Genomic DNA, 18,147 nt, shown 5'->3' with positions numbered 1-18,147 from the left:
CTTTGCTCAGGTACATGCAGAATAAAAGACTGGTCAGCACAACGTCTTCTGGAAAGGGCCGGGTAGTATAAATGGCTTTGGCTTTGCGAGCCACACGACCTCTGTGGTGACTATGGAACTGCCATTGAAGCGTGAGGGCAGCCGTACTCAATTAGAAAACGAGTGGGCAAGGCCGTGTTCCATTTATAAGAATGTCGTGGCCAGTGGTTTTATGACTCCTGGGCTAGACTAGGGACATGCACCCAAGTGTTAACAGGTGTCATGTGTTTTAACATGTATGGAGGATTTGTTTTCATCAGGTATGGTAGGACACGCAGACATGGAGATGACCATGATCGAGGAGGAGATTTGTTACTCACGGTTCCCTAGAAGTAGGTGGCACATCACACCGTGCAGGGCCACACGGGGAGCGAGCTGGGGGAAAACATGGGTCAGATCCTTTATTGTGGTTTTCGCAGGAAGGAACAGGTGAGGGAGGGTAGGCTGTAACTGTTGCTCCCTGTGGAGCTTGTATGGGCTCCTGCTCCCTCGTCCCATTCTCAGCCACGCCAAACTCAGCGTCCTCACAGCTCAGACACTGGACTCTGGAGCTCGATTGGGAAGAGAGGGAACTGCAGGCCTTGTTTGAGATTTACCGAAAGAATAATATTAAGGCGATCTGTTGCCACTGTCTTCAGCATTTTATAATTTAACCAGAGGTCTCAGTCCAGGGTCTGGAAAGTGTGATTTAGATGTAACTTTTTGAGGCTTTTTTTAAAGTTTTCTTTAGGGGAAGAGAAGTCTCCCATCAGTGATTTGGGTTTTATTATAGGGGTGAATGGTTTACTATCAGGTGTTGATTAGAAGGACTTTGGAGTATCTGTGTTTTATTTACTTATTTTAATTTTCTTAAATAGACACATAATCATCAGACATATTTATGGGATGTGTAGTGATACCGCAATACACATAATGTATAGTGAACAGACTAGCGTCATTAGCAGGTTCATCATCTCAGACATTATCATTTCTTCATGTTGGGAACATTCAATATCTCCCTTCTAGCTATTTGAAACTATATAATGTATTATTGTTAACTGTAGTCATTGTGCAGTGCTATAGAACACTGGAACTTAAGCATCCCTTATTTTTCAGATAAAGTTCTAGTCATTTTCCCAGCAACCATAGAATCCAACTTGTAGGCAGCAGAGACAAATCCGAATGGTTTGCCTGTCCTTCCTGGTGACCTCACACAATCTCCTGTGAAGACTGTGCTTCTGGGGCAGTGGGGTGGAGTTGATAATGTGGTGTTATGGTAATTTTCCCCTTTTTTGACTTAATTGATTCCATCTCTTAATTTTTGGTTCTTTTTTAATAGTTTAAATGTATAAAGATCTATCCCTTGGAAGATAACCCAAGGGCATTCAGTAATTTTTAATAATGTGTATATTTTAAGTATCAAGAATTATCAAAAGTAATGATACCACAAGTGAGAAAATAAAACTTTAATGAATTTAGACAAATATACTAGGGAAAGTAAGTTGATCCTCTAAAATTGAGGATCCCAATTTTAGATCTATATTTAAGTAGCCCACATTATAAATTTAAAGTTACAGCGGACCCCTTGAACTACATGGGGTCCACTTATATGTGAATTTCTTTCAATAAATATATTTGATGATTTTTTTTTGTAGATTTGTGATAATTTAACACATTAACTGCCCTATGAGTTGTATTGAATTCATACTAGTTTTGAAGCCCAGGGCCTTGTGAAGCATATGTAACTCACAGCTCTTCACCTTGGGAGCCGATGTACTATTTTTCAAGTTGCATATAACTCATGCACAGAAAATAATAAAAAATAACAAATTTTTCATTAAATTTGAAAGGATCATTTTGTTTTAGAAGTTTTATTCTGTTTTCATAATAAAACACCATAGCCCCAAGGAAAAATTATTTTTTCTAGTGTGGCAGTCAATGTGTTAAGAAAAAAAAAACTTGCAGACAGTGTAGTCTAGAAATACTAAAAACATTAATTTATTGTAAATACATAAAATGTAAGTCTGTTTTATCATTTACTGCCATAAAATATGTACAAATCTCTTATAAAAAAGTTAAAATTTATCAAAACTTAAATACACAAGCAGAGTGCACATGGCGCCATTTGCAGTTGAGAGAAATGTAAGCAAATGTAAAGATGCGGTACTAATTCATAGCTACATAACATTATGTATGTAACATTATGTATGTGGTACATACTGTAGTCCTGTAATAATTTCATAGGCACCTCCTGTTGCTGTGAGCTCAAATGTTGCAAGTATCCTCTTAAACTGCCCCATGATGCTAATCAACTCCAGGTGAGCTGTTTGTCTCTCCTGTAAATTGCGTATTGCAATAAAAAGCGATCTCTTGTGGTTTTTGAGTATTTTTCGTAGTGTTTCGTGCAATACTGTAAACCTTGAATAACACCACGGGACCCGTATGAGTGATACTAGCATTGCTGCCAAGTGCTCCCAAGAAGCGATTAAAGCCGTGACATTACAAGAAAAAGTTGAATTGCTTGATCTGTGCTGTAGATTGAATGGCTGCCCTCCATTTCAGACAGACGATACGTCTTGCCAACAGACAATGTAAACTTATATCAACACACAGTACAATTCTGTAAATGAATTTTCCTTGTGATTTTCTTAATAATGTTTTCTTTTCTCTACCTTTATTGTAAGAATTCAGTATATTAGACATATAACTACAAAGTATGTGTTAATCGACTGTTTATGTCATCAGTAAGGCTCCCCGTCAACAGTAGGCCATTAGTAAAGTTTTTGGGGAGACAAAAATTATATGTGGATTTTTGAGTGCGTGGGGGGTGGGGGTGGGGGAACGCAAACCCCCTGAGTTGTTCAAGGGTCAACTGTGTCATGGTTTTTCTTCTCTCCCCACCCTCCCCCTTGCCAACATTCCCAGAGCACTTAAAGGTAGGTTGAAAGCATCTGACCTTGAGAGCATCCGACACTCCTCCCTTCCCCTCCTCCTCGTCTGGCCTACTCCCTGAGGTGGTTCCCGCGGCTCCTTTCCTTGTCCCTGAGGTCCTGTGTTGGTGGTGTTGCAGCACCTGTGTCCTAATCTGCGAAATTGGGGCAGTTGCTCTTACCTGTTCCACAGAATTGTCCGGGCTTCAGTGCGGGCATGTTGGGTGCACCTTGTCACGTGCACATGCCTGCCCGTTCATCGTGCAGGCCTGCCCGCTCGCCTGGGGCGCGGCAGGCGAGGGCTGCGTGTGAAAGACGCCTTGATCACCTGTGCCTCTTTGATGAGGACTAGAACGCTAGTGGTGTTTTCCTCTGGTGGTGTACTTGGCATGGAGGGGTTTGAGGACTCTGCCTGTGTGAGCCTAGACTGTTTTCTGTGGTTACCTTTGCTCAGGTTTTCTCTTGATTCTGTCCAGTGGTGCCTGTCTCACATCAGTTGGGTTACTCCTCGGGAGCTTTCAGGAGTTGGACTGGCAATCCTGCCCTGCGCCCCCGTGCCTGCGTGCGAACCTCGGCGGCAGTGAAGACCCGTCTCTCAGACGCTGGTGGTGAGGATACCTAGGAAATGAAAGTTACCTTCTATTAATAGTATCAGCCTCTCGTGGTCCACACGAGCCAAATCTCGTTGTTGGGGTTTTGTATCTTAGTTCAGGGCTTAGGCCCTGGGTTTGGGGAGAGCAGAGCTCACGTAGTGACCACACAGCTGTCCAGCAGGGAGTGACCACTGGCAAGTTACCTGACTTTTGTCTCCTCATCTGTTCAGTGGGGATGATGATAGTGTCTCCACACAGGATTGTTGAGGGGATTCGACACTTCGCACACACGACAGCAGAGGAGGTGTGGAGTGTGGCCATCTTTAGTGGCGCTCTGCTTAGTGGAGCTATGCTCTGACCCTCCACTGGCATTTCAAAGACTGAAAGAGATTCAAAACCGAGCCTTGATATGAAAATCTGCTCTTTTCTGTCAGGAGGCTGACCAGTCCACTTAGGTGGAAGGGACTGTTGATGCTTGAATGGAATATGCCAACAAGTCCTTTTCAGACTGCTGAGATTATAAAATCAAAGGTCATTCTCATACATGTGGTCAAAGATAGACCCTTGTACCTACGAACATGCAGCTGGAAGCAATGAGGTCGTTCTTTGCTGCATGTAATTAACATGCTGTTTAATCTATGCCATCTCTCCCTCCTTCCATCAATGCACTGGGGAAGAAAAGTGGAAAATGGTGTTCTGAAAGGGATTCTTTATATTAGCATTTAAACAAAAAAGAGAGATTTCTAAAAGACAGAAAGCATGCTTGGTGTGACTTCCAGTTAGGATTCTAGCACTTAGGATTCAGTTACGGCATTTTGAGCAACTGATTGTACTATTTTACTTCAAATAGCTTAGTATTAGTAGGTTCTCCCTTCCCAGCCCCGAGAAAGTGAGATGTGATTCTTTAAAACTTTATTGCATTTTTCTCCCAGTATTTTTCCCCCTGCAAACATCATAAAAAGGAACAATAATTTAAAGAAAGGAGACAAGAGCAGAGGTTCTCAGCTTTGGAAACACCTGAGGAGTTTAAAACAATACACCCCCACCCAATCCCAAGATTTATTTTCACTGACCTGGGGTGCAGCCTGGGCACCTGGATTTTAGACACTCCCTCAGCGGTCCGACGTGCAGTGCCGCAGCTGGGACTAGGTCAGTGTGAGCTCAGACTGCAGTGTACTGCAGGAGCACCTGAGGGCTTGTGAAAACACATGTTGCGGGACCCCCTCCCTGTCCTCCTGAGTTTATGATTTAGTATGTCAGGGTCTGGGCTTCAGAATTTGCTTGTTAACAGGCTCCCAGGTGATGCCTACGCTGTTTGTCCAGGGACCATCATTTGAAAAGCACAGGACTGTAGGGTTCTGGTTCGTAGCACCGACTTCTGGACTAAACACCATCTGGTCCGCCAAGTGCCATTACCAGCCCTGGGGCTTCGCCTCGGCAGTCACTTCCCCCTTGTGAACAGCAGGAATGATGACGGTGGATGCTGCGTGTGTGTGTTTACACGTAGACAAATACAGAGAAAGCATGTAGCCAAGTGCCTGCTATAAACATGTACCTGGGAATCTTTTGTTTTTCTTGACAAATTGTAATAATTGATTAATAAGAACATTCAAGTCCATGATTTCTTTATATTGGGAAGTAGCTGGAGGTTGGGTTTTACTTAATTTCATCTTCAATGTTTATAGTTTAAGCATTTTTAGTTTATTCTGGTTTGGGTGTATATTTTTAATAAATAAAAATTTTATTGAAGTTTCCGAAGTTATTTTTTTACTAGTGTCCATAAAATCATTATATGATTGAAAATCATTATACTTCATTTCTTTTTCTTTTTTTTTTTTTTGAAACAGAGTCTCACTCTGTTGCCCCGGCTAGAGTGCCGTGGCGTCATCATAGCTCACAGCAACCTCCAACTCCTGGGCTCAAGTGATCCTCCTGCTTCAGCCTCCCGAGTAGCTGGGACTACAGGCGTACACCACCATGCCCGGCTAATTTTTTTATATATATATTTTTAGTTTTCCAGCTAATTTCTTTCTATTTTTTTAGCAGAGATGGGGTCTCACTCTTGCTCAGGTTGGTCTCAAACTCCTGAGCTCAAACGATCTCCCCACTTCGGCCTCCCAGAGTGCTGGGATTACAGGTGTGAGCCACCACGCCCAGCCTATACTTCATTTCTTTTGTTAAAATTGTGTATGTTTTTCTTGATTATGTTTTTTGTTTTTTGGATTTTAATAAATTTTGTTATGCTTTGCTTTCTGACTCGCTATTAACTCTCTTTCCTTCCTTCAGGTTTAAGATGGGTGGACTCGCATTATTCATTTAATTTCTTTTTTGTTTTATAAAGATGCAAGTGTCATGGTGTTAGTTTTTCTCCTCTTCTCTTGCATCATTTTCTTTTCTTGACACATGTTGGTGTACATTGTCCTAATTGTCTGGAGACTGTTATTGTATCTTTATTTCCTTTTTGGACTAGTTATTTAGGCCAGAGCTTGTTTTTAATTTTCAAGTGGCTGTGGTTTCTTTTTCTAATGCATATGTTATTAATTTCTAGTTTTCTTGTATTTGGCTGCAGCACCGAGCCCCTTGGCACATTGCGCGTACCGTCCCTGCCTCAGCGCTTGGACGTTTGGAGCCTGTCTGCGGCTTCGGGCAGGCTGGGAGGAGGTGGCCTGTTGCAGGTTTTTGCTTGGAGCTACATGCTTTAGCTCCAGAAATCTTCACATTTTTGCAAAATGCACTTCTGTTCTTTGTGGTTTAGTATTTCTTAAAAATAATTTTGCAAATGTTTGTACATATTTGCAAATGCTAATTTTTCATAAATATCTATTAATTCTGTCTCATCCCAATTTCATTCTTTCGTTGCCCTGTATGATGAACCAAAATCTCTAATAACTATTAATAGTTTTTCTGGGTTTCTCCTTGAGAGTCTTATAGATTTTGTTTGTTTTTAATGTAAACTTTTTATTGAAATGTAACATCCATTCTTACAGTTTTTGATTCATGTATTTTGATACTTTGCTGTTTGGAGGATAAAGACCTAATCTGTTTTTGTTCATTATCAGTTATGTTTTTAATCAATGTATTATGGTTTTAAAATTTGGATTATTTCTTTACCTTAAATGACACTTCACCATCGTTGCTGTCATGGCGGTCATTTTGTTTGTATTTGTGTTTGGTTTTAATATCTTGCCCATTCTGTCTCTGTCTCTTTTCTAGCTCCCTTTTTAAAGATTTTCTGTTCTAATTTGCCATGGGTATTTTTTTTAAATTAGAACATTTTGGATATTATTTTGAAAAGGAGAGAATTGGATGGTTGACATTTATTGCTACATGTCTTCCGTTGTAAATTGTGTTTTGAATGTTTCTTCATCTATCTGTTCTCTATTTTCCCTTTGATGTTTAAAGTATTAGTTTCTTTTAATCTTTTTATTATGATTTAGAATGCAAATATTCTGTTTTTAATTTTACACATGATCTTAATATATCATGAACATTGGTCAGTTATATTTTTCTTAGTAAAGAGTAGAGTCTACCTACTTATGGAAGGTACAGCTTTTGTTTTTAATCCTGAAATGACTTATTTTAAGACTTGAAACTCCTCTTTTTAATTTTAAATTAAATTTTATTACTTAACCTGCCCATCAACAATTATACTATTTAGTCTTAGTAGTTAGCAAGTCCTTCGTGAGTCCCTGTTACTGTGTACCCTTCTGGGTATAGCAGAGAACAAAACTGTGTTCTTGAACAAAATGAGATTCGTACCTATCTAAAAAGTGAAATAAGAGTGACGTAAGGAACCGGTTGTTACCACGAAGAAGATACACCAGGGAGATGAGCTAGAACCACTTTTGTTGAACTTGTTAGGCACTGCAGGCACACAACTGTCATCCGAGTGTCCCGTGAGTTGGGGGTCAGGGGCAGTGTTCTGGGGAAGAGTGGAGAAACTATGAAGCAGATGTTCTGGAGAACAGAGTAGATTTCCTAGGGAAATGTAGTAGAATTTCCTGGCAGTATTAAATGCATATTTTGGATTTGTAGTTAAATAAAAATAAAAAGGGTCCATTAGCGCAGCCATGTAACGTTTCCTCCAGTCTCATGCAGTTTCTGGAGTGCGGGCAGTCTAAGAAGTGGCTAGTTGCATTTAAGCAGATGAGCTGTGTTCCTCTAAAAGAGGAAGTCAGAGGAAGAGGTGGGCGTGAGAGCTATGGTGATTGTCTGGGGAACGGTTCTGGAGGGAGCTGTCGATCCTGGGCTGGGGAAGACAGGAGTAAGGACTGAGGGGTTAGGAGGGGATGGAAATGGTAAGGCCAGTAGACTGGTGTCTCGATGCACTGGACAGTGGCTTGGGTGTGAAGAGGGAAGTCCACAGGGCATGGCCAAGGGGAGGGGTTCTCCAAGGAGAGTTGGTAACCCTGGTGCTAACTGCAAGTCCAAACACCACCCTGACCCTATTTTCAAACTTTGGGTTTCAACCTGTTATTGTATTTTGGAATCAAGTGAGTAGGCCATGAACAGCCATTTTTAATAAATAGAACAGAAGAGTAAATATTAGAGTGGGTTGTGCAGATTCTTAGCTTGCACTTAGCACATTGCCACATGAGATGAACAGGGTGAACATGGATTGGTCATAAACATGTTTGGTCATCTGCTTGCTGGCATTGCATTTGATTTTTTTAGTGGAGGATGCCAATTTGATTATCATCCACATTGGGAGGGTGAATGCTGTACAGTTTAAATCTACTATAAACATAATCTGCAATTAGCTGTGATGTGAAAGGCCTGAGAATGTCACCTGCAGCCTGCCAAAGTCTAGAGTTTTGGTTGAGAATGCTCAATGTGCTTTGCAGAGAAAGTGTTATTGAGTGCAACATTTTTCAAGTTTATGACAATTGTATTGTTTTAATTTAACTAATACAAATTGCTCTAAAATGGAAAAAAAACATGAAATCGAAAGAATAAAGACATGTTCAAGTTCAGCTGCTGGATCCAGAAGTGTAAATATTGACATTGTTAAGAAAAATGTTGACTTTAGAGTCAGCAAACTTTTGACTTTACCTGAACTATTTTTCTGAACTATAGTCTAATAAAGAAGTGTAACCTTTATAATGAAGGTTATTTGAATTTTTATCAATTAAAATTGGCAGATTTCAATACATCATTTATGGTCATCTTGCAAAGGGGGGTTTATTTTTCAATATTAGAAGGACAATATGAAACTTGTCAACAGGACTTTTTTTTTTTTTTTTGAGACAGAGTCTCACTCTTTTTGCCCGGGCTAGAGTGCCGTGGCGTCAGCCTAGCTCACAGCAACCTCAATCTCCTGGGCTCAAGCGATCCTCCTGCCTCAGCCTCCCAAGTAGCTGGGACTACAGGCATGCGCCACCATGCCCGGCTAATGTTTTCTATATATTTTTAGTTGTCCAGATAATTCCTTTCAATTTTTTTTTTAGTAGAGACGGGGTCTTGCTCTTGCTCAGGCTGGTCTCGAACTCCTGAGCTCAGACAATCCGCCTGCCTCAGCCTCCCGGAGTGCTAGGATTACAGGCGTGAGCCATTGCGCCCGGCCAACAGGGCTTTTTAATCAAAGGAAGAAAAAATAGACATTGGCACAATTTTTTAATCATTTTTAATCATTCTATGGCTGTTGATGAGAAAGACTTTAGTTATTGTAGATATAAAGCTGCTGTCTATGTAGTAGTTTATAAAACTATTCCTTAATATCTGTGAATATGGGACACATCGTTTTGATAAATTAGCTGATGATTTAAAGCCTGAACCCTCTTTTTTTTTTTTTAAGACAGGGTCTCACTCTGCTGCCCAGGCTGGAGTGCAGTGGTGTGATCATAGCTCACTGCAACTTGGAACTCCTGGGCTCAATTCCTGCCTCAACCTCCCGAGTAGCTGGGACTATAGGCATGTGCCACCATACCTGGCTAATTTTTAAATTTTTTTTTTTTTTTTATAGAGATGGAGTCTCTTCATATTGCCCAGGCTGGTCTCATATTCCTGGGCTCAAGCAGTCCTCCTGCCTCAACCTCCCAAAGTGCTGGGATTATAGGTGCGAGCCACTGCCCCTGGCCAGAACCCGAACTCTTTAAAGTAGCGCAGTATCTTATCAAATCTGTATAATTTAAGATACTTAGAAGTGAGGTTTTTGTTTAGGTTGGTATAGGTCATTCAGTCTTCAGGAGAGCATGATAATGACAGACCTTTTGGTCTTTGTCAGGTATAGGTAGCCAGGTAATTTTATGGAGGGCTTTTGCTATGCGGTTACACTTAACCTCACAGACACCTGGGTTCCCTGGAGTTGCAGAACTGGAAAAGCGCATTGTTAGTCAAGATAATCAAAATGGAAAAACTATAAACAAGTTCCAAGTGATGAAACAGGCATGACCAGAAAACATGATGTTAATTTTTGAAAACAGTTTGACTACACAAAAGTGCTGTTTGGAATCACTGCTTTATATATCTCCAAGCTTTGGCATCGCAAGAAATTCTGCCGAATCTCACAGTTATATTAAAAAATTTAGCAGAGGTTGTTAATTTTATTAAAGGAAGCTCACTGAGTAGCCAATTTGTTCATAATTTTTTAGTTGGGGTAAACTATACAAAATAAAATTTACCATTTTAACCATTTTTAAGTGTACAATTCTGGAATTAAGTACATTCACAATGTTGTATTAACCATCACCGCTATTTCCAGAACTTTTTCATCATCCCGAAGAGAAACTCTGTGCCCGTTAAACAATTCCTTCTCCCCTGACTCCTGCCAGTTCCTTGTGACTCTATTTTATTTTTTGTCTCTATGAATTTGTCTGTAATAGGTACCTCATATGAGTGGGATTATGAGATATTTGTCTTTTTGTGACTGGCTTGTTTCTCTTATCATAATGTCCTAAAGGTTCCCTCCGTGTTCTAGCATGTGTCAGAATTTCATTCCTTTCTGAGGCTAAATAACATTCCATGTATGTAAATACCACATTTTGTTTGTCCCTTGATTCATCCATAGATACTTGGGTTGCTTCCACCTTCTAGCTGTTGCAAGCTGTGAGCATGGGTATCCACATACCTGAGGCCCTGCTTTTCATTTTTTTGGGTTATATGCTTAGAAGTGGAATTGGTAGATCATATGTTCATTCTATGTTTAATTTTTTGAGGAATCGCCCTATCATTTTCAACAGCAGTTTGCACTATTTTATGTTCCCACTAGTAATGCACGGGGGTTCCGGTTTCTCCACATCCTTCCCAACCTTGTTATTTATTGATTTTTTGTGTTAGCCATCCTAATGGTTGTAAGTTGGTGTCTCATTGTGGTATTGATTTACATTTCCCTAATGATGAGTGATGTTGAAGACTTTTTCACGGCTTATTGGCCATTCATATATCTTCTTTGGAGAAATGTCTATTCAGGTCTTTTGCCCCTTTTTGAATTGGGTTGTTTGTGCTATTGTTGTTGAGTTATAGGAGTACTTCATATATTCTGGATATTAATCCCTTATCAGATAAATGCTTTGTAAATATTTTTCCCATTCTGTGGGTTGTCTTTTCAGTGTTTTGATAGTGTCCTTTGATGCAGAAAAGTTTTTAATTTTGGTGAAGTCCAGTTTATCTATTTTTTTCTATTGTTGCCTATTCCTTTGGTGTCATATCCAAGAAATCATTGTCACATCCAATGTCATGAAGATTTCCCCCAATGGTTTCTCCTAAGAGTGTTATATTTTTAGCTCTTGTATTTAGGTCTTTCATCCATTTTGAGTTAATTTTTGTTTATGGTGTAAGGTTAGGGTCCAGCTTTACTTGTTTGCATGCTGTTATCCAGTTTTCCCAGAGCCATTTATTGAAGAGCCTGCCCTTTCCCCAGTGAATGGTCTTGACACCCTGATTGAAAATCAGTTGACCATATATGCAAGAGTTTATTTCTGAGCTTCCTATTCTATTTGTTTATGCCTGACCTTATGCCAGTAGAACACTGTTTTGATTGCTATAGCTTTATAGTAAATTTTGAAATCAGGAAGTATGAGTTAGCTCTAACTCTAACTAACTCTGTTCTTTTTCAAGATTATTTTGGCTATTTGGGGTCCCTTAGAATCCATATGAATTTTAGGGTGGCCTTTTCTATTTCTGCAAACATTGCCAGTTGGTTTTTGATAGGGATTGCATTGAATTTATAGATTGCTTTAGGTAGTATTTGATCTTAACAGTGTTAAGTCCTCCAACCCAGGAACACAGTACGTCTTTCCATTTATTTATGTCTTTCTAATATTCTTTTAGCAACATTCTATAGTGTTCAGTGTGCAAGTCTTTCACGTCTTTGGTTAAATTTATTCTTAACTTTTTAATTATTCTTGATGGTATTATAAATGAAATTGTTTTCTTAATTGTTCATTGGGTTATTTATTAATATAAACAATTGATTTTTGGATATTGATTTTGTATCAATATCCATTGATACAAATCCATTGATACATTTGCTGAACTTATTTCTTAGCTCTAGTAGTTTTTTTTATTGTAAGTGTGGAATCTTTAGGGTTTTCTACATATAAGATTGTATCATTTGTGAACAGAGATAATTTTAGTTCTGCCTTTCTAATTTAGATGCCTTTTATTTCTTGTCTGAATGCTCTGGCTAGATCTTTCAACATTATGTTGAATAGAGGTGACAAAAGTGGGTATCCTTGTCTTGTTCCTGATCTTCTGGGAAAAATGTTTCATCTTTCACCATTGAGTGTGATGTTAACTATAGTTTACTTGTCCCAAGGGAAACTCAACTGGGTTTATGGGATGTGCATTTTCCTGGCTGAGAAGCAATCTCATTTGACAAATACTTTCAAAGGTGATATTTAGGTAGTAAAATTGGCATGTTTAAATGACATTTTTGACAGTCTTAATACAGATTAAGTTTGAAACTTCAGGGGAGAAATAACAATATATTTCTATATGTTGAGCACATCCAAGAATTCTAGAGGATGTACAAGTTAGGGCCAGCAAGTGTGCACAGGCAGGAGTTTGCTGCAGTCTTTAAGCTAAATTCCTTTTCCCCAGGAAATGTTATTGTTCGTAAGGCTTTCAGTGGGTTGGGAGATGCCGCCCTGAAGGGTCATCTCCTTTACTTACAATCAAGTGGCTGTAGATGTTAACCATATCTACAGAATACTTTCACAGCAACACCCAGACAGGTGTTTTATTAAATGCCTGGGTACTAGAGCCTGGACAATTGATGCATAAGACAGCTAACTCAGGGACCATGAGCCAGAGAAGGCTAGTGTCTTTGGGGCTAATGGTCTTGGCTGAGGCTGGAGGGTCGATGTAGCCACAGCCCTTATCCAGTAGGTGGGGACAGGTGAGTCTGATCATGGGGGCTCTTCCACCATCGTGCAGGCACCTGCCTTTGCTAAACCAGTTCCTTTCAGCCCCAGTGGGTTATTCTGGGGCCATTCTTTTATTCTTGTACTGGTAATTTGAAGGACCCGAGAGAAACACTGGCAGAAAACGTGATTGGTGGTAAATTTTACGAATTTAGAATGCTTCTGTTCATTTTAGCTGTGATGGGAATTTAGGAGTGTTTTTATATTTTGGGTCTGTGTTAGTTTGCTAGGGCTCCTATAACAAAGGACCACAAACCAGGCAGCTTAAACAGCAGAAATTTATTCTCTTGCAGTTCTAGAGGCTGGAAGTCCAAGATCAGGGTACAGGCAGGTTTGGTTTCTCCTGAGGCCTGTCTTGGCGAGTGGTGGCGGTCGTCTTGCCCTGTCCTCGCATGTTTGTCTCTCTGTACGTGTCTGTGGCCTAATCTCCTCTTCCTGAAAGGACACCAGTCATGTTGGATGAAGGCCACCCTAGTGACCTCATTTTAACTTAATTACTTGTTTGAAGACTCTACAATTGTAGTCACATTCTGAGGTGTTAGGGTTTAGGACAGCAACTTATGAATTTTAGGGGGATATAGTTCATCTCACAGCAGAGTTTTACCTTGATTTTTTTTTTTGCTATTTTGATTGGTAGAATTCATATCTCTAATTATGGAATCTTGAAAGGCCATCTGTGTGGTCACCCAAGTCTGTGGGGCAGAAAGCCATCCAGGGGTGAGGGTGTCACCAGACCCACTAAACTTAGCTCACACCAAAGCTGTGCGGTACCAGGGACTGCGGCCTGCAAGGGAGAGTGTTGAATCCGCATGTCAGGATTGATGTCCACTGAACTCTGTGGTTTTGTTCTTGGCTGTGGCCAGTAGAGCCAGCATTCACTCAAGTGACAGGCCCTGGCCCTGGCCCTGGCCACACACACACCTGCCTCCCTTTAGAACTTCATTGGAATTTGCCTAAATTCATATTTCCCAAAGTATGATAAAGTCTTTGGGGTGTTAATAGATGTTATAGAAGAAAAAAGGGTCCAGTGATTCAGGGCAAATGCTGAGAATGTGTGAGTTCAATTTAGTGGGTCTGATGTCACTGTTACCCCTTGGGGTGCCCTTCTAGCCCCCAGACTCCGGTCACCACAGAGATGACCTCTCAAGGTTCTGTAGTTGGCGATAATGTCCTCATGTTTAGCAGAAAGCTGGTGCCCTGAGCAGGCACCTAACCAAGCTGACAAACCGTGTCCAGGAATCACCCCCTGGACGTGTCACATTTGAGTGAGTGGTAAGCAGTGGGTTTCCTCCGCCTGCCTTCTCACAGTCTGTCTTTATTCCAGGTGCCGCCGAGCAGTAGGTGTAATTTGAAGAAGGCAGAGGACCCCATGGCTTCAGCCGGCTGCCCTGATTCCCTTTTGCACCATCCGTACTACCAGGTATGGGTGGGCACGGACCTCTGCTCTGGCCAGAGGGTGCCGGTCGAGGGCCAGAGCATAGCGGTGGTCAGCAGCCACGGGCCTTTTCCCTTACTAGCAGGTCTCAGGGAAACGCTGGCGTGGTCCCACGGTGTAGAGGACCGTGACACTTTCTGCCTTGGTCTTCCTTGCTTTTCTTTGCTTTGTAAGATAGCATCCTTGTATTCCCATTTGACCACAGCATCCTGTTCTGAAAGAGTCTATTGTCAACAAGCTTTCCTGCGGGTGGATCCCCAGGACTAGATACGTGGGACGCAGCAGCCACAGTGCTCGCACCTCCCGGTCCTCACACTCCTGGCGGCACGTTGGAGTGATGGTGGCTATCAGGGTGCTCAGCTGGAAGCGGGGCTTACAGGGTTTGCAAGTGGGAACGAAGAAGGCGGTGGTTTCCTAACGGGGGCCTCTTGGCCTGGCTGTCACCTGCCCATCGTAGACGGAGTCCTCTCCACAGACAGGCTCTCCCCTTCCCTGAGAGCCCCAGGTGGGGTTTTGTTGAAGAACAAGTTCATTTCTGTTCCTTCAGTTCTCCAGCTCTTCCTGGGCTTCTGGAAAAGTTCTGTCTGCAAGTCCCCTCATCTTTCGAAACAAGTTTCATTTTGTACTTTTACTTTGAAGGGGTGGTCCTCGGTTCTTTAGATTTGGTTGGTGAATCTTGGTTCCTCCTTATCAACACTTTTGTCATCGGGAGTGGTCGCACCCTCTCCCTGTCTCTCCAGAGTCCTGCTCTAGGCTCTGCCCTTGCTCAGATTTTTGCCCTTCTTTGAACTTGTTATTTTTCTCTCTTAGTCTGTGAAGTCTCTTTTCAGCTACAGTGATGGGAATTTGTGTATAGCATTAGAGCTGCAAAGAGATGTCTTTGTAATTTTTTTTCTTTTTTCCTTTTTTTTTTTTTTTGGCATCAAAGTGAAGCAAACCTTCGAAGAAAGGCTGAAGATTAGGCATTCCATTCATTCCGATCATCGAATTTGACACAGAGCCAAAATTGGTTAGAAGCCAGAAAAGAGTATTGAAACCTTAGCAAACTGTGAGGTCTGGTGGTGCCTTCTGGGCCTGTGTAGTGTGTGACCTCTAGTAAAGGCACCCCTCTGCCTCATGTGTGGTTGTTCTCTTGTTCCTACAGAGGCTGTGGTGGCCTCACCCCATTGATTAAAGCTCTGTGTGTCCCTGCGGGTCGTGGGTCCAGTTTTCCTGTGGCCAGTTAGCTATGGCTAGTGGTCCGCCCCAGACTGCACCCCTCCCCCAGCCTGCTGCCTGGCCCTTCACACCCTTAGCCCCATGAGGGTGGGATCAGTGAACTCAAAGGACAGCATCCCCAGGAGCAAGACCCTCTGACGGTCATTTTAGTAGCGTCATCCCCAGCTGAGTACGGAATAGGCTTTAAGGGCCAAATAATGGTGCAGGGAAGGTTCACAACACGGAGCCGCTTGGCTTCCCCCACCGCCCACTGGTATTTCCGATTTCCTGCTGGTACATACAGAAATGGCAGGAGCCCAAGCTTGTGTCAATGCCTTACTTTATGGACTTGTTAGGTGTTTGTAGCCGGGAAGCCTTGAGGGAAGGGTGGACATTCCCTGGGATACACTGCCATCCTTTGAGGAAGTGCTCAGTGGCGTTTGAAGGCACTGTCTTACTCTTCTAAAAATCCGGCAGCAAGACTTGGCAGCATGGATCGATCCCCTGTTCTTGGAAAATTAGATGACAGTTCCAGAATTTCTCAGAAAACGGGATGATTTACAATGGGTTCCAGTCTTGAGCAATCCGCAATTATAGTAATTAGATAAATCTCCGGGGTTTTATAGAGAAAAATTTCTTCTTAAAATCTTCAACATACAAATAATTTTCTAATTCTAGCTGTTCCCGCATAGCTGTGGCTTGGATTAGATAGACGGTTTGTCAATGAGTCACTGATACGTGGTTTTTTTCATGTACGTAGAAGCACGGAATTGTTGTCACATGTAATCATCTTGCCTTCAGCGGCAGGCATGGAGGCAGCGATCGGAGCGGGGGGCACAGGGGTCTGGCAAGGTAGGAAACGATCCACTTCGCTTTTAAGACTTGTTCCTTTAAAATGTGCTACTTCATAGTTCTGTGATCTTGGAGTAATCATGCAACTTTCCTGTGCCTCAGTTTCCCTGTTGTTTAAAAAAAGGGTTAATGACGTGTCAGGGTTGTGGGGATGAGAGGAAATGTATGGAAGTTACCCAGCACCTGGTAGGCCACACTTTTAGAAGCCCGGGCAAGGGTTGTAATCTTAAATTCCTTCGATATTGCCTGAGTGCCAGCCAAGTGCCCCATACAGTTTTGGCCCCAAGAAGCCACCTCTGAGCGTAGCAGACAAATCTCTGGGACTACTGGATCCCAGTGGAGGAGATAGATGTGAAATGAGGTATTTGTGAATAGTGATAATGATTCTGAAGCAAATAAAACAGGACAACAGGAGAGGGGTGGGTGGGCTGCCTGGGCCAGAGGTAAGGGAGGCCTCCCCAGGGAGGAGGGCCCGCGGGGTGCAGCTCAGCCTGCGGGAGGAGAGTGTGAAGCCAGGAGGATGGTCATGGGCTTGACCAATGGGGGAGAAGTTAGATTTTATTCAACCAGGAATGAGAGCGCTTGGGGGGAGTGGGGGTTCTATTAACGGAGGCCTGTAGGTCATAGTCTGCAATTTGAAAATCCAGAAAGCTCTGTGCTGAGGAGTGAAAAAATTTCTCGTGTCGTGGTAGAATCTGACTTGGCCCGTCCAGAACTCCGCCGTCCACACGCTCTGCCTCAGAAGCGTGATGGGGCTTCCGGGGCTCCCTTGGGACCCTGCATGTGTGTCCGTGCTCTTCCGTGTGATCGTTCTCATGTCCAGAAATTTCTTAATTCTCAACCACATCTAGCCTCCAGGGTTTTGAAGAAGGGATTATACACGTATGACAAGAGTTATGATAAATAAAAGCAACATTTATTATCCTTCAGAAAAATGCAAAATAGAAAATAAGGTAGGTTTGGCTACACAAATGTTGAACTGCGCTTTAGAAATGAAACACTTGAATGTAAATTTTATGTAGGTTATTAAGTTTATTGTTGAATTTCCAAAAGTAATATTTTCATTTTTATAATTTCCTGATTTATGAATTAAAAACATGCATGCTCGTATTGGAAACGAGCCACCTTAGAAACTCTCCTTGCAGTCCTGCCCTCCATAGCCTCTGCTTGTTGGTGGAGATATAAACAGCATTAATGCTGATAAATTTCGTCCCAGCCCCGGGTTACCACAGGTTGCTTGTTTTGGTTCCATTTCAGTGCTGTGTCCCTGAACCCTCAAGCAGGGAACTTGTTCTACTAGTACAGGGGTTGGCGAACTGCAGCCCCTGGGCCAAATCTGGCCCGCTGCCTGCCTTCACGAATAAAGTTTTATTGGATCACAGTCATGATCATTCATTTACATACTGTCTGTGGCTGCTTTCAGGCCGCATCTGCATGGTTGGGTAGTGTTTGGCTCTTTACAGAAAAAGTTTGTCGACTCCTAGAACACCAGTCCCTAGAATGAGCCTTATGGATGGACAGAGGCCAAAGTGGCCCCCCCCATATCAGCTTGTCTCCTCGCCATTTTCTGGGTATGAGACAGCCCCCAGATGAGACTTTTTGTTTGCTGATCACACACAGCTTTGGATTTTCTGTTGGATGCCCCAGGTACTTTAATCTTTTGGTAGTGTCTGGAGGAGCCGAAGGATGACATCATCCCTTATGGTCTAGATTTGGGATCAGTCCCTGGAAATGAGTTCCATTCCCAAAGTCTATCACTT

General features: G+C 42.1%; 1 protein-coding gene across 4 annotated transcripts in view; it reads left to right on the top strand.

Annotated features, from left to right (window-relative positions):
- GRB10 (growth factor receptor-bound protein 10) overlaps window positions 1-18,147 on the top strand; it is a 180,414-nt gene that overhangs the window by 44,975 nt on the left and 117,292 nt on the right. For 3 of the 4 annotated variants that reach the window (XM_012650633.1, XM_012650634.1, XM_012650635.1), the window contains exon 3: window positions 14,228-14,323. The exons of the other annotated variant lie outside the window; for it this stretch is intronic. In XM_012650633.1, the coding sequence (XP_012506087.1) occupies window positions 14,273-14,323 (51 nt within the window). In that variant the 5' untranslated portion in view covers window positions 14,228-14,272. The remainder of the gene's footprint in view (window positions 1-14,227; window positions 14,324-18,147) is intronic. 4 annotated transcript variants of the gene reach the window in all.

Source organism: Propithecus coquereli, unplaced genomic scaffold (assembly GCF_000956105.1).
Source record: "Propithecus coquereli isolate 6110/MARCELLA unplaced genomic scaffold, Pcoq_1.0 Scaffold336, whole genome shotgun sequence".
NCBI lineage: Eukaryota > Metazoa > Chordata > Mammalia > Primates > Indriidae > Propithecus > Propithecus coquereli.
This window is presented reverse-complemented; position numbering and strand designations above follow the sequence as displayed.